A 14466-nucleotide genomic window follows, 5' to 3' on the forward strand; every position below is an offset into this window, starting at 1 on the left:
GAGTCTGCGGCCCAGTGAGGCCAGGCTCCCCACCTCCAGCTGGCCTGGGAAAAGCAGGGAGCTCCTCCTGAGGGTCATGGGCTCCAGCTTGCATTACACGTGAATCCGATCCTGCCATCAGATGGCGCTCAGACCTTGGAGGCAGGGGCTGAAGGGGTGGCAGGATGGCAGGGGCACCCAGCGGCTGACCAGGGCGGCCTCACCCTTGTCCCCAGGGTGAGCAGAGCTCTGCCAAGGCAAGCTGGGTGCAGACTTCTAACCCACTGCTCCACGAGGTGCTCCCCACCCAAAACCAGCCTTCCTGGAAGGCAGCGTGCAGAGGGGACAGGTCTGGAAGTGTCCTCTCTATGCCCAAAGATCCCCCAAATCTGAGGGGTAAGCATGTCAAGGCCCAGGATCTCAGACGAACTCCAAGATCAGAAACTACAATGTACGTGGATACGTTAAACATAACCCGGAGCACTGGGGTTTCCTGACATTTTAGAAGTTCCTTTTTCTAGTTACTTTCCTCTAATGCCACCTCCCAGACAAGCTGGGAAGACGGAGGCGGCCACTTCCCACAGTGCAGTCCGCACCTATTCTCTCTTTACCCTCCACCCCCTTCCAGTCAGTACCCACAGCAGACATCACTAATCAATCCCAGCATTACTGTCCATGAGGATTCCAGTCCTCAACAGAGACCTCCAGGAGCTCCCACCCACCACCCGAGTTGGCCCTTGAAATGAGAAAACCATGTGAATCTGGACCCATGGTGGCTCAAGCGGCAATGTGGCCGGCACACACACATTATTCACGTTCTCTCCTCCCTGACCTATTAGACTCCTCTGCCACACATCCCGTGAACACATAAAGGAGAGCCACCACCGGCTCATACGGGCCTTTATGCAAATTAGAAAAAGATAGCCCTCGCCTTGGGGACACATCCCAGTGGCTGGACACACCCATGCAGCCAGGTATGTAGTGCACAACCTGAACAACCTTACCTGGTCACCCTATTCCAGAGAAGCAGGAATTGTGTCTCAATAAGAATGACGACCTCATTCTTTGCAAGACTTCAGGATGAAAAATCATTGGCATTCTGACCCATAAAGAAATACACGCAATCACACGCACACAAGCCATAAAATAAAAAAACCGTTAAGATTCTCCTCATGTAAAACCACCAGGATCCCAAACTTAATGCCCTGGAAAGCTGCCGCTTGGCCTGTGCAAGCCCCGGGTGGGCCTCTGGTCCCTGAAGGCCGCCAGCAGTGAAGGCACCACGGAAATCACAGAGCCCGAAAGGCAGGCCACAGCTTCCTGCTTCTCCGACGATCTTGCAGGTCCCTTCGGAGTCATGCTCTTCCAGTATTCAGAGAGGCCTCCCCGAAGCAGCGTAGAGAGAGACTGGTGTGGCGCAGATGCCACGCAGAGCACAGGCGGCCCCCCGCCGCAAAGAAAAGCTGGTGGTAGTTAGTGGTTCGGCTCGGCGGCGAGCCAGGGCCTCCGCTCTCTGCCCCAGCCTCAGGCGGGCGGAGTAGGTCCATCCGTCCAAGGGAAAGTCACTCCTTCCGGGCTGCAGCCGCCTCCTCCCACAACGGGCGTGGGTCCTGAGGCCACACGGGACGGTGCACCTGGATGTCACCTGCACAGCTGCAGGTGCGGGTGATGGCTCAGCTTCTCCATCAGCTCCTCCTCCGCCGGCTCCTCCAGGACATCCCTGTGGAATCAGGGAGAAGATGTGCAGGGAGCTCCAGAGAGAGAGGGACTTGGACGCCTCCGGGAGCGTGTGCAGCCTTGCTCCCCATTTAGGAATCATCAGACACATGCACAAGTGAGCACGGGGACTCAGGCCCATCTCTGGGATGTGTGCACGGCGTTCTTAAAAGCCCGGGGCGGGGGCGCCCCTCCACGCTGGCCGGTGGGGCGGGGCAGAGAGGGGCTGGGACAACATGGCGCACGGAGGGAAGGGGCAGCTGCTGCTCTCTGGGCGACCACCACCGTCCCGCACCAGCAGAGCAAGGACTTGCAAAGTCACCGTGGCGAAGCCGGGGCCGCTGCCTCCCTCCACCAACGGAATCCCCTGGAGACTAACTGGACCTGAGAACAGGGTCTTAAACATGCCCATCGGGAGGCAGGACAGCACTCACAGCCCCGGGAGCAGGAAGCCCAGACCCTGATCCCGACTCAGAGCTGGTGGGAGGGAGTGTCGCTGTCACAGAGGACGCCCACCCACCCCTCCCCACCTCGCCTGCCCTTCCTCCTCCCCCCAGAGCAGAAGCCCCTTCCTCGTCCACATACCTAAACAAGAGCTCCACGCTCCTCTGACAGGTGGTGTCCGGGTCCCCAGCAAGGGACTGCAGGTGACTGCGGCGGTCCCACTTGTGAAGAAAATTCTGGCAAGCAGGAGGAGAAAGCATGGCCAGCAGGTGTGAGCCCCACATGAACCAGCCTTTTTCCCTCCAGTGTCAGCAAGGCAACCCACTGCAGGGAGCCGAGCCCCTCCCAGACGCTGGGATCCAGGGCCCTGCAAGGCCGCTGACTCCTGCAGGAGCCAGATGCCTGATGGGCCTCCCCCAGCCCCGCCCAGGGGCTGAGAACCCCCACAAGTCAAATGTCAAGGGCATTCTAAGAGGCCCCCAGCAGCCAGGGCAAGCAGCGTTAAGCCAGAACCCCAGCACGGCCGGTCCAGGTCCTCTGCAAGTTAGATACCACCCCTGAGGCAGCCCAGGCAGGGGTCTCGGATACCTCCAGAATCAGAGCCAGAAACAGGCTGACCGAGATGACAGACGACACCAGCCACCACAGCACGAAGTAGATCTTCGACCACCTGTGGAGGCAGGAAAGCCAGCCGTGGCCTGCCGTAAGCGGTGCGAGATGGGACACCACAATGACGCATGCAGCAGGAGCGTTCCGCGAGTCCGCCCGGCAACTCTGTGACGCCCCCACTCCTGTTTTCGAGGCGACCCGACCAGGGCTTTCAGAAGCGATCAGTGAATGGCCAAGGTAGCACGGCCAGTGAGAGGTGCAGCTGGGATTCGAACCCAGGACCATCCGCTCTCCAAGCTCCAGGCCTCTCCTTCCCTCAGCCCGCCTCCAGGGCTCCCAGCACCAGGGAATCCTCCAGAAGCCACACCCCCAGCCATCACCAGAAGGGGTAAACCCAGAGTCAGCGGCAAGGGCATAGTACATGCACCCGCACGGCCGTCTGGGCTCACGCTGCACCGTGATGGGGGCAGGGGGGACCTGCCGGCCGGGGTCACTCACGGGCCCGAGTAGCGCCGATAGGCATCCAGGAACACCTGCCAGTTGTTCACCACCATCACGTTCCACAGAGTGATGAGGGCGGCCTGCAGGGCGGCAGACACAGGGTCCAGCAGGGCCGGGGGAGTGCGACGGGAGGGCGGGAGTCCCGAGGAGCAGGGGGTGCAGGGCTCACCGCAAAGTCATCAAAGTTGTTGGCCCAGTATTCCAACTGCTCGAAGCTTCCGCAGGGTGCAGAGCTGTTGTCAGGGGCCAGGCTGCGGCGACACGGCGAGCTGGGTCAGGGGTGGGAACCGGGATGCAGACACCGGGACGCCCCAGCACTGCCTCAGGCCCCTGCGCAGCTGGACCCCGCTGGGCCCCGAGAAGTCAGAGGAAGAAAGAAGGGCCCCCGATCTCCGGAGGTGCTGTGAGAGCAGCCAGGAGCCAAGAGCTCCAGACACACACGGGAAACGGAGCTTCCAGACCGCGGCACCCAGGTCTGGCTCCGGGCACCCGCCACCAGCGTTGTGGCCAGGCCTGAAGATCCCAAACAGGGTGTGGGGGTGGGGGCTGCAGCGCTGAGGCGGCTTCAGAAACACTCTCGGTACAGACGCTAGGTGAGGGCATCTGGCAGGGCAGGGAGGGAGGGGAGACAAAGGAGAGCCCCCCACCCCGAGGAGCCCGCCCCCCACCACCACCCAGCCTCACACTCCTCCGCACCCCCAGAGGCACTCCCTTTGGCATGTTCGGGCCCCACCTCACCTGCCATTTCCAGGAGCCATGATGGCACCACGGAAGAGGTTGATGCCCATGATGGCAAAGACATAGTAGACCACCTAGGGAGGCGGGGCCAGGTCTGCTCAGCGCCACCGGCAGACGGACCCACAGAGCGGCACACTCCCAGCCCTCAACGCTGCCCCCAGCCACGGGCACCGCTGGCCTCCCCCAGGGAACGCTGGGGCCTCTCCTCCCGAGTACCGTGTCCTGGCGGCCAACCTGCCCCAGAGGGAAGGAGGGAGCCACCACCACCAGGGCAGCCAGAGAGAAGCTGGGAGCCGAGGGGAAAGACCCAGGGGCCAAGGAAGTGAGGCTATTGGCCCCTTCTCCAGGACAGGGGTGGCATGAAGAGCGGTGAGAAGGACCCCTACTTTGGGCGGTCCGAGGTGAAGAGGGTCCCAGGGGAAGGGGGTCCCAGGGGAGGGGCAGGTAGGAACTGGCCAGGCTTCTCCAGGGGGTGACGTGCAAGGAGCACCACCCAGCGGTCTCATGCCACAGACAGAAGAGGCTACGTGGCCCTCCACCTGTCCCCACCTCTCCCCAACATGCCAGGGGGAAAAGGAAGGGGCACAGGCCCCGGGCTAACCCAGTCCCTTCTGGGCCTCCATTTCCTCTGCAGGGCTTCACGCCTAGAGCAGCACCAGGGGTCCCCCTGGGCTGGGCGACAGGGCAGAGTCAACAGCACCTCAGTGGCAAGGCTGGGTCTAGAGCTGGGGGATGCCATGATTCTCGCTCGGCCAACACGGCTGGGAGTTCCTGAGGATCCCTCTGCACAAGGAGGGCTGACCAAAACTCCCATCTGGGGTCTACATGGGTTTCCGGGATCCCTCTTTAAAATCAGTGTCTCAGGGCGCCTGGGTGGCTCATTTGGTTAAGTGTCTGCCTTCGGCTCAGGTCATGATCTCAGGGTCCTGGGACCGAGCCCCGCGTCGGGCTCCCTGCTCAGGGGAAGCCTGCTTCTCCCTCTGCCTCTGTCTCCCAGCTCGTGCTCTCTATCTCAAATAAATAAATAATCTTTAAAAAATAAATAAATAAATAAATGAAGTAAGATCAGTGTATCAGTATGGCCCGCGATCCAAAATATGTGAAGCAATAAAAAGTGACCAACGGACCTCTGGCACGGAAAGGGAGCACGGTCGGGCAGCGCTTCCCGCAGACCAGCCCTGGGGTCCGCGCCCGGGAATGGCAGGGGGGCACACTGGCCTCCGGGGCCTACACAGCCCGAGAGTCACCCCTAACACAGGACCCTCCCTCCTCCAGAGCAGCCAGCCAGCCTCGGGCTCAGACTCACCGGAACCCACAGCGAGCTCCACTCGCGTGCCCGCCCCCCCCGACGGCCAGAGCCCACCGGCCAGACTCACCACCAGGATCCCGCCAAAAGCCCGCATGTTTCTGATCAGGTCCAGGACAGTACTAGCCACCACAGCCATCAGCTGAGGACAGAAAGAAAGCAGGGCCCTATTCTTCCTGGTCCCACTGAGGTCACACCAACCCTGCCCACTGCCCTGACCCTGACCTGGAAAGGCTCGACAGGACCGGTGAACTACCAACCCACACACCCGTACACGCACCCATGGCTGCCTGCCCGTAGGCACCCAAACGCGCACCGCACAGGCACTCGTAGACACACGCAGACACACACCATATACACTCACATATACCCCACACACAGACGCCGCCATCCACCCAGACGCAGACGTGACTCGGTTCCAAGTCCCTTCAGTGAAGCCACTGCAGGCAGGAGCTCCGGTCACACTGCCCAGTGCCCAGTAGGGCTGGGTTAGCTCCCCTCGGGTCTGGAGGCTCCGGAGAAGCGCAGACCTGAGGTATCCAGCTCAGCCCTAGTGATCAGGTCTGAGAAAGGGGCTCAGACACCCACCCAGGCACCCCAGCTACAGAGGGCTGCCCCCCTGACATGCAAACCTGAGCCCCAGAGAAAAGCTCTCCAATTAGCCCGTTTATCCCACCTGAGACATTAGATCGGAGCCCTAGATGCTAACAAATAGAAACCACCGTGCACACGTGTGCACCATTATGTGCAAGTGTACAGCATGCTCGTGTATGTACGCGTCACTGCATGGGGGCAGTTACGTGCGTGCGTGTGCATACAGCACGTGTGTGTGCAGGGTAGTGCACGTGTACAGTTACGTGTCGTGTGCACACGTGAGACTGTGCACGTGGTTCACACATATGCGTTTGGTGTATGCGTGTGACTTGAGTCTGTGTGACGGCGTGCCCCCAGTGTGTGATCACGTACGTGTGGTTACACGTGCACATGACCGCGTGAATGTGATTGGGCGTGCATGTTTATGTGTGGTTACGTGTGATCGCGTGCCTGCCCCCAGCGCCCTCAGGCCACCTCCCGATGGGCAAGTCCGCTAGCTAACAGGGACCCCCGGACGGCACAGGGGTGCGGCTAGCTAACGGACCCCCCCCCCCCCGGGACGGCGCAGGGGCGCGGCTTCGCAGACAGGACAGACAAGCACAGGGGAAGGACTTGGCCACGCAGAGAGGGCTCTGATGTCCTTGGTTTCTTCCCTCCTGAAGAGTTCTTAGGAAAATGGACAGGAGAAGCGAACTCTACCTCTGTGCTGGGTGAGCGCGGGGCCTAAATGCCCTGCTGCCCCGGCTCCCCTCCCCTAAGGCTGGTGTCACTCCCTGTGGGTACCTGAAGAGAAAATGAGGCCTGTGGATGGTCACATGCCACCAGGACTGGGAGTCCTGCGGACTGGCACCCCAGCCAACCACATGCCCCACTCCTGTACTGGGGGGCCTGAGGTGAGTGCCTTGGCCAATCGTGCTTTTGCCCCTCATTACTACTAGAAGCCACCAAGGGCCTACACCAATGGCCTTTTGGAAACCTCAGGACGCCTGGGAACACGCTGGTTCCAAGGGCTCCGGCCCCTGCCCCTCACAAACACCAAGGGCCCCAAAGAGCACACAGCCACCCCTGCGGCTGGCCAAGGTGGCTCACCACTGTCCACCTGCGCTGGCCGTCCCTCTCCTCGTCCGTAAAAGCTGGGCTGGGCTGCTCTCAAGCTCCCAACTGCCCTCCAGCATCAGCCAGCTGCAGTGGAGGGCTGGGGACACAGCCCAAGGGGACCAAGGTGGCCAGGGGGACAGTCCCGGTCTCAGTTCCTCCCTGCCCAGGCTCGGCCACTCTCTAGAGCAATGAGGCAGTGGGAGTGGGACGGAGGGAGGACAGCCAGGGGTCAGACGCCCACGCACCTTCATGCTGGGGATGATGCGCAGGAACCGGAACACGATGAGCATGTTCACCAGCCGGGCCATGTCCCACAGCGACAGCAGGCCCAGCATCTCTGGCTTCCTGGAGAGACACACAGGAGACGGGTTGGCAGAGCCTCGAGATGCTGGCAACAAAAAGACAAGGCGTGTTGATGGCGTGTTCAGACGAGACGCAGAGAGCACGTGGGGGGGGCGGGGAGGGGGCTCTGTCACGGGTACAGGACAGAGCGTGGACGGCCACACTTGCCAGCCCAGGACAGCACTGGCTATCATAACCCGCATCTTACACGGGAGACCGACCACTCAGGTTCCAGACGCTGCAACACCCAGCTCAGGTCCCAGCAGAAGTAGAAGAGGCCTGGTCCCCGAGCCGGTCCCCCGCCCCCCGCCCCCGAAGCACGATCCTGTTTCACCCGTCTCTGGTCTCATCTCCTATGCCTATCACCTGACCCTGGCTCCTGGCCCCAGCCCCTGCCGCCATCCCAGCCTGTATCCGGGCCTCTCGGTGTCCCTCGGGGGCTGACTCTGCTCTCGTTTCTACTTAAGTAGAAACTCACTCTCACGCACAATGCTCGTCTGTGATTCTCAGACAGAAGTGCACGCTGGGTCTTCAGGGCACTTGAGAAACAAGGGAAGCTGGGCCTGCAGCCGCCAGGCCCCGACACACCATCGAGGACAGCACCAGCCCGACCCGTCTGCCCCACACAAACCCTTCCTGGCTGGCTCTGGGGTAGCTGACCCCAAAGCAAGTCTTTCAGCCCCACTCCCCGCCTCCAGCACCTTCCGGCTGCACCACTAGAACAGAAGACACCCAGACACCAGGGCGGCCAAGATGCCCGGGGCCAGCACGCACACTGGCTGGGCAGCTGTGTCCTGGGCAACGCCACCTGACAGCCACCACAAGCCACACTTCGAAGCGCTCTGGGACCCCCTGCCCAGACATCTATACTGCTCTACAGCCAGAAGCGAGGGTGGGGGAGCTCCAACAGCAGCCCCGGCCCCTGCCATCTTACAGGGTGGTAAACCGACGCCCGGAGTGGGAGGTGACAAGCCAACGTCACACAGCTTCCAGCCCTATTCCAGTGCTCAGGGGGCACCCCAGCCCTAAGCTGGGCGTCTCCACGCCCCAGGACACCGGGGGCCGCGTGCCCCATCCTGGTACCAGTGCTGAGCCCCCTGCCCTCTAGAGGCTTGTCCCCACTCTGGGAACACTACGGTTCTGACGGCAAGTTAGGACATGCTGCCCAAGAGCGAGGAGAGGGGTCTGCTCCCCCGCCCTCGGCCGGCCGTGCTCCGAGCCGCCTGTTCTCCTAACCCTCGGGCGCTTCGCCCTGGAGCCGAGCAGCCCGAGCAGGCGGGCCACCCAGCCCTGGGGCCTAGTGGGGCGCTGGTTGCTGTAGCCTCCCTCAGCTCTCTGCAGTCACATACCAGCCTGGGTGTGGGAATCGGTACACAGCCAGAGTTGAGATCTCCAAAACCTTTAATTACAAAAGAAAAGAAGGCATCGCTACAGCAACGCCAATCCAGGCGGCTTTCGAACGAGTTCTAAAGCTCGTGCGTGACACGCTCCCCCCGAGGGGGCTTGCGGGAGAAGTCAGAGCTCCGTCCTTGTTCCTAGGGGTTGGTTCCAAACCTGGGGCTTCCTGCGGCCGAGAAAGACGCTGAGGTCTCGGGCGCCAGCGGCCCGCACGTGTGGGCGGGGGACGCCTGCCAGGCTGGCGGAGGCCCGGGGGAGGCCCGGGGCGAGGACAGACCGAAGGCCCTTCTCTCAGACTGTCTTTGCTCCTGTCCCAAGGGGCCCACAGCTCCCAGCAAACACGAATACACGGGGCACCAGCGTGGCTGCCGTGACCCACACCACGCGTGACCCTCCACTCCCACGGGTTCTGGGGAAAGGGTGCCCGAGACCCCCTGCCCTCCCCCCACCCGCGGCAAGGTCCCACTGTCCTGAGGCCTGTGGCCAGTGCTGGTTAGCCGGCGAGGACTGTGGCCTCCTGCCGGGCCCCCCTCAGGGGCGGGAGGGGCAGCCTGCCCCCGCGACGCTCCGATGCCGTGGAAACCCAGCCTCCTATCGGCCCCCACTGGCCGCCCACCAAGCAGCTCATGCGGGGGAAAGCCAGCCCTCTGTCACTGGAGGCAGGAGGAGCCCAAGTTCCTGGGCCCTCCGCTGCCAAGGGACAGCCCGAGACGGAACAGAGCGCAGAGCCGGACGCAGGGAGCACACCACCCACCCGGAGAGACCAGCGGCCCGGGCGCCTCGGACTTTACCAGCAGGACGGCGGTGAGGAGCCCATCAAACACGTTGCTGGAGTAGGCCAGGTACCCCGGCAGCCCCAGAGCGAACACCTTCAGCAGCAACTCCAGCAGGTAGTACAGGATGAAGACACAGTTGAGAATCTGAGAGAGGAAAACAGGTACCAGCGTTCAGCCCCGTCTCACCCGTCCTCCCCTCACCTGCTCCTCGGGGCTCTCGGGGCTGCTCTTCCCGTGCCCACGCCCCTCACACATGGGGCGTCTCCAGCACCCCACCTTCCCGCTCCACACCCTCCCCTCAGGTGACCGGGTACCCCACGCTGGCTTTGGGGAAAACCGGCACGGCGGCACCCCAGCCCACACTCACCTGGCCCTCCATCTCCCGGCCCCACGCCCCTTCTAGGCCTGCAGGACCCTGTTCTGCCACATCGCTCCCTCCCATGGCTGCCGCCCAAGGCCACGCCCCCAGTTCTCTGCCCCGACCCCTCCAGTCCGTTCTCCATGGGAACATCGGGCCGACCTCTAACAACGCCCGTGGGCAGCGGCCTCCCCCGTGGGCACCCCCGGGGGGTGTCGGAGGAGGTCTTAGCGTTGAAGGTCACCACAGACTACTGGGTCACTCACTGTCTTTTTTGAAGCCAGTCAGTAAAATACAGAGGGGCTCTCCCCTTAATGGGGGCCTCACGGCAGCCTCCCCCGGCGTGCACAGGGCCGCGGGAGGGGCACGTGGGGTCAGATGACCACTGCGGCCACCCCACCTCAGCGTCCAGTCTAAGTGCCACATTCTTAGTCAGTGCTGCCTCATTCACGCACGTGAAGAGGTCGCCGTTAAGGCAGGAAGAACAGTTCAGACCCTGCACCATGAGCAATTACCGAGGGGCAGAAAAGGATGGGGCTCTTCAAGAACCCCAAAACCCCCATGCCGCATTCATGTGACCAGAAGTCTCTCAGAGACCATCAGGCCGACCCTCATGCTTAACAACTCCTGTCAAAAAAGATAAAATATAGCTCAACTGTATCCAACTTGACTTCATCGGGAATTACAAACCAGCCGCCTCTACAGTGCGTTACTCACGAGGAGGAGACTGAAGCTTTCTGGTGTCATCCGGGAAAAAAGTACAATGGAAATAAGAAATCTGAGAATGGGACTTTTCTTGAAGGATAATACAAAGGAATTCCAAGCATCAGGTCAGGAAAACCATTTTTTCCATTTTGATGCTACAATAAATCTACTCTAGGTTTAATATGCACGACATACTGCGTCAGTTTTAAATCAGACAAGTCAAGCTTTTTCCTATGTAGTTAATTTATTCACTTTCATCCATTTTAATATTGTTCACAAAATCTTTCATTAAAATAAACTTTAAAATACCTGCTTTGTTAGAGTTCCAGCATTGAGTAATGTGGAGGTATTGATGCTATTTGCTTAAAATCCAAGATGAAAAAATTGTTTTTAAATTCCTAAGGAGTTTAACAAGACCTTGTAACGTTAAGAAGGGAGTTCACAGTTCCAGAAAGGGCTGAGAACCGGCGGAGAAGCAGTCAGGAAGGGAAAGCTCCAATCCCAGGGCCACACAAGCCCGGAAGACGCCGACAGCCCCACCTGCACCGCACCAGCCTCCCCGGGGCCGGCACCCTGTCCTCTGGGGGCACCCCACGATGTGAGGAGCGGCTCTGCACCAGAAGGGCCCCAGGGAGGAGAGGCTGTGCCCTCTCACTCCCGCTGCCTCCCGGGTCACCCGCGCGGCCCCAGAGCTCACCCCTAGGACGAAGTCGTCACGGTCCTCAGGCAGCACGTCTGCATCTACCACCAGGAACACCTGCAGAGCCAGAGCGGAAGGCAGCTCGCCCGCCCGGCCCAGCGCCCGGGTGCCAAGGCCATGGTCGGGGAGCTGGGAGGAGGGGAGGGGGCCAGGGGGCGGGCAATGAGGCACCTCCCATGTCCACACGAGGGCGAGCCCGCACTCACAGAAATGGACAGGAGGTTCCCAAGGGCGATGAGGCTCCCCAGGTAGTCAAAGTAACGGTGGCTGAAAAGGAACTGGGCACTCTTCAGGAAGGGAGACAGGTACTCGGGCCGTGGTGGGGGCTGGGAAGGGAACACATGCGGGCTCAAAAACCTGAGCCTGCAGGAGGCTGTGGCTGTTGGGAGCCCACCAGTGCCCGGACCCCCTTACTCTGGGATTCAACTTTTTCCGACCTCTTATCCCAGTCTGTCCGGCCTAACAAAATAATCCCAAATATGGAAACAGTCGCACACACTAAGATGTTCCTCACGGTCACCTTTTAACACCAAAGAGAGCTAGAGAGAACATAAATGGCCACGGACTGTTCAGGTAAACCGCAATGGAATACGAGGCGGCCATCTGAATATACGCAAAGTGTTCACCACGAGACAAAGAGTGTTCTGTGAAAAGATACGTGAGAGTTACGCACTAGTAACTGAAAGCTTAACACAGAACAGGGCTCTTTGCGGACACAGTGCTGAGCTAGATGCCAAGGCCCATCTGGTGACTTTACAAATCGGTGTCAAGGACAAAAAACAAAGGCTTTGGACAAACTCGGGGCCCTCCTGGGGAAGGACACACGGAAGTAGGTAAGAGTTTGTCGGAAACAGATAAGAGTCTGTTGTGGAGACAGGGAAAACCCTTTGGAAAGTTCCTCTGGGTCAGACTTGGCCCAGGCCAGTCCCTGTGGTCTGTGGATTTCACAAGGTGGACAAAACCACCCCAGCTTCCAAGAGCCAAGCCATCTCTTTTCCCATTTACCAGCCTAGGGGCCAGAATCCGTGGGAAGGCGAGTCCTGGCACTGATCATTAAGTCACGATCAACGCCGACAGGTACAGTTAACGTTCCCAGCTCACCCCAGGTGGCCTGGCCCCAGTTACCTCTTTAATCACCCTTTTGTCAAACTCATTGAAGAGTTTCTGAAACTCGTCAGCTGGTAACAGGTCGCCACCGTAGGAATGCACCTTCTGCAAAGGAGGGAAACACAGGTCAGCCGGGGTCAGAGGAGGAAGGGTCCAGGACAGGAGGGTGCACCGTCCCCAACGCCACCCGGCCTGGGCCAGCCCTGGCTGATCTGAAAGGACACCCCTGCTGGAAAGGGGCTGGTGCCGAGGTGACTTTCAGGCAGAGCCCAGAAGCATAGGCTGGGGAGGGGGCAAGGGGAGAGGGGACCCTAATACCTCCACGATGGCCTGTTTGTGGGAGCTGTCCAGCTGGACTTTCTGAAGCACCTGCAGGAAGTCCTGGGGCCTCACCCCGACTCTGGGGAAAAGACACCCACACCCCAGTGAGCCCAGCTAGCTCAGCGCACCGGGGCGCCCGCACCTCTGGCCGGAGCTGTGCCGCATGCGGCTGAGTGGCTCTGGGCAATGACGAGGGCCTCCGTGAAGGAGCCAGCCGTGGGCACTTCAGTCATCCCGTCACCTAAAATCCCCAGAGACCCTGCTGTCCCGCCTTCAGGAGGAGCATGCGGGCACTCAGAGGGGGCGCACAGTACGACAGAGACACAACAGGGAGGCTCACGAGCCACCGCGTGGGCACCTTCCACAGACACCATCTCCAGCCCAGGTCCCCCTGGTTCCCACACCCAAGGCCAGTGGCGCGGGAAGGGCGCAGGCCGAGGGAGAGGGCCAAAGCCACTTGGCCGTCACCAGCCCACAGTCTGCAGGGGTCATGAGGACAAACGAGTCAACTCAGAGCACGACGGAACCCTGCAGCACCAGCGATGGGGCGTCCTCGTGATTCCGAGGCAGCACTAAAATCAGGCGCCAGCCCGCAGGGAGCTCAGCGGAGCGCAGAGTCGCTGCTCAGGAAACACTCTATGGAGCATCCGAGGGGTTCCCTCCCCCCTCAGGGAGAAGGGGGTCCCGGGAGCCCTGGCACTCACTCTTGACGGTGGGCTTCTCCCTCTGCTGTCATGGAGGAGAGGACCTCATAGGCGGCCCGGGCTCCCAGCCGCCTCCGGAACAGGGAGGTCTGGAAAGACTTCTGCAAGGAAGACGGCTCTGAGTGCTGGGGTTGGGCCTCTCCAGGCCGTACACCCCCCCACCTCGTGCCCAGTGCCTCGGGGGGGGCGGCCTGCCCACCCACAGCCGGGGAGCGGGCCTCACTCTTCATGGCCCACGGAATTGGCTAAGATGGGTGCGTCTGCTCTGCACATCTGGGGTCCCCCGTTCTCCCACACGGTGGGGTGGGCTCGGGGCCACCTGCCCTGGAGCCGCGACCTCATGGCCTCCCTCTGAACCCGGGAGGCTGGGGCGACAGCGCCGCCTGGGGAGGGAGGATGTGGTGCAGGAGGGAGCCAGAGGGCAGTGCAGAGACCCTGGGAGACCCCACCACCCACCCCCACCCCGGCCACCCCCCACTGCTGCGGCCACCCGGCCGGTCGTGCCCCGCTTGGCCCCCCGGGGCAGCTCCTCACAGACAGGCAGAAACAGCAGCCTGGCTCACCATCAGGTAGCCCCGGAACTGATTGTAGATGATGGCCGTCAGCAGGTTCATCAGGAACAAGCTTCCTTCAAGTGGAGAAAGCCAGAGTCAGTGGGGACCACCACAGACAGGGGGCAGTCTGGAAGGAGAAAGCAGCATCGGGGGCCCAGGGCAGGGAGCGGCACCCAGGGGCCCAGAGGGCCCACATGGGCACAGCAAACCCACAGGTGCTGGTGAGAAGGGCCTGGACAATCGCAGAGCAGGGAGAGCCCGTCGTTCCCGCCCCGTGCCTGGGGCACGCCAGTCAACACGCAGGCCCCCCCGGCCTCATCTAATGAATATGCTGCCGCCGGGCCTGCCCAGCCACGGACGCTGAGCACGGAGGCCATCGGTGGTCAGAGACCGGAAACCACGAGGTGGGGCCACGCTGAGGAGAAGTCACAAGATCAGAGAGCACATGAGGTCATGGGGTCGGGGGGGCACGCTGAAGCGAAGTCAGGAGGGGGGACACGCTGAGGTCGGGGGGGG

General features: G+C 61.4%; 1 protein-coding gene across 3 annotated transcripts in view; it reads right to left on the bottom strand.

Annotated features, from left to right (window-relative positions):
- Positions 1-1121: 1121 nt before the first annotated feature.
- The window catches only part of TPCN2 (two pore segment channel 2), a 28061-nt gene continuing 14716 nt past the window's right edge, over positions 1122-14466 (bottom strand). For all 3 annotated transcript variants that reach the window (XM_025878279.2, XM_025878278.2, XM_073883351.1), the window contains 16 exons: positions 13960-14024; positions 13397-13497; positions 12690-12771; positions 12390-12476; positions 11471-11590; positions 11262-11321; positions 9517-9645; positions 8677-8726; positions 7231-7330; positions 5364-5435; positions 3988-4061; positions 3419-3500; positions 3247-3329; positions 2728-2809; positions 2281-2375; positions 1122-1699 (listed from right to left, as the gene is read on the bottom strand). In XM_025878279.2, the coding sequence (XP_025734064.1) occupies positions 1621-1699; positions 2281-2375; positions 2728-2809; positions 3247-3329; positions 3419-3500; positions 3988-4061; positions 5364-5435; positions 7231-7330; positions 8677-8726; positions 9517-9645; positions 11262-11321; positions 11471-11590; positions 12390-12476; positions 12690-12771; positions 13397-13497; positions 13960-14024 (1361 nt within the window). In that variant the 3' untranslated portion in view covers positions 1122-1620. The remainder of the gene's footprint in view (positions 1700-2280; positions 2376-2727; positions 2810-3246; positions 3330-3418; positions 3501-3987; positions 4062-5363; positions 5436-7230; positions 7331-8676; positions 8727-9516; positions 9646-11261; positions 11322-11470; positions 11591-12389; positions 12477-12689; positions 12772-13396; positions 13498-13959; positions 14025-14466) is intronic.

This window comes from Callorhinus ursinus, unplaced genomic scaffold, assembly GCF_003265705.2.
Source record: "Callorhinus ursinus isolate GAN/ISIS: 27379988/994484 unplaced genomic scaffold, GSC_fseal_2.0 scaffold51, whole genome shotgun sequence".
Taxonomy (NCBI): domain Eukaryota; kingdom Metazoa; phylum Chordata; class Mammalia; order Carnivora; family Otariidae; genus Callorhinus; species Callorhinus ursinus.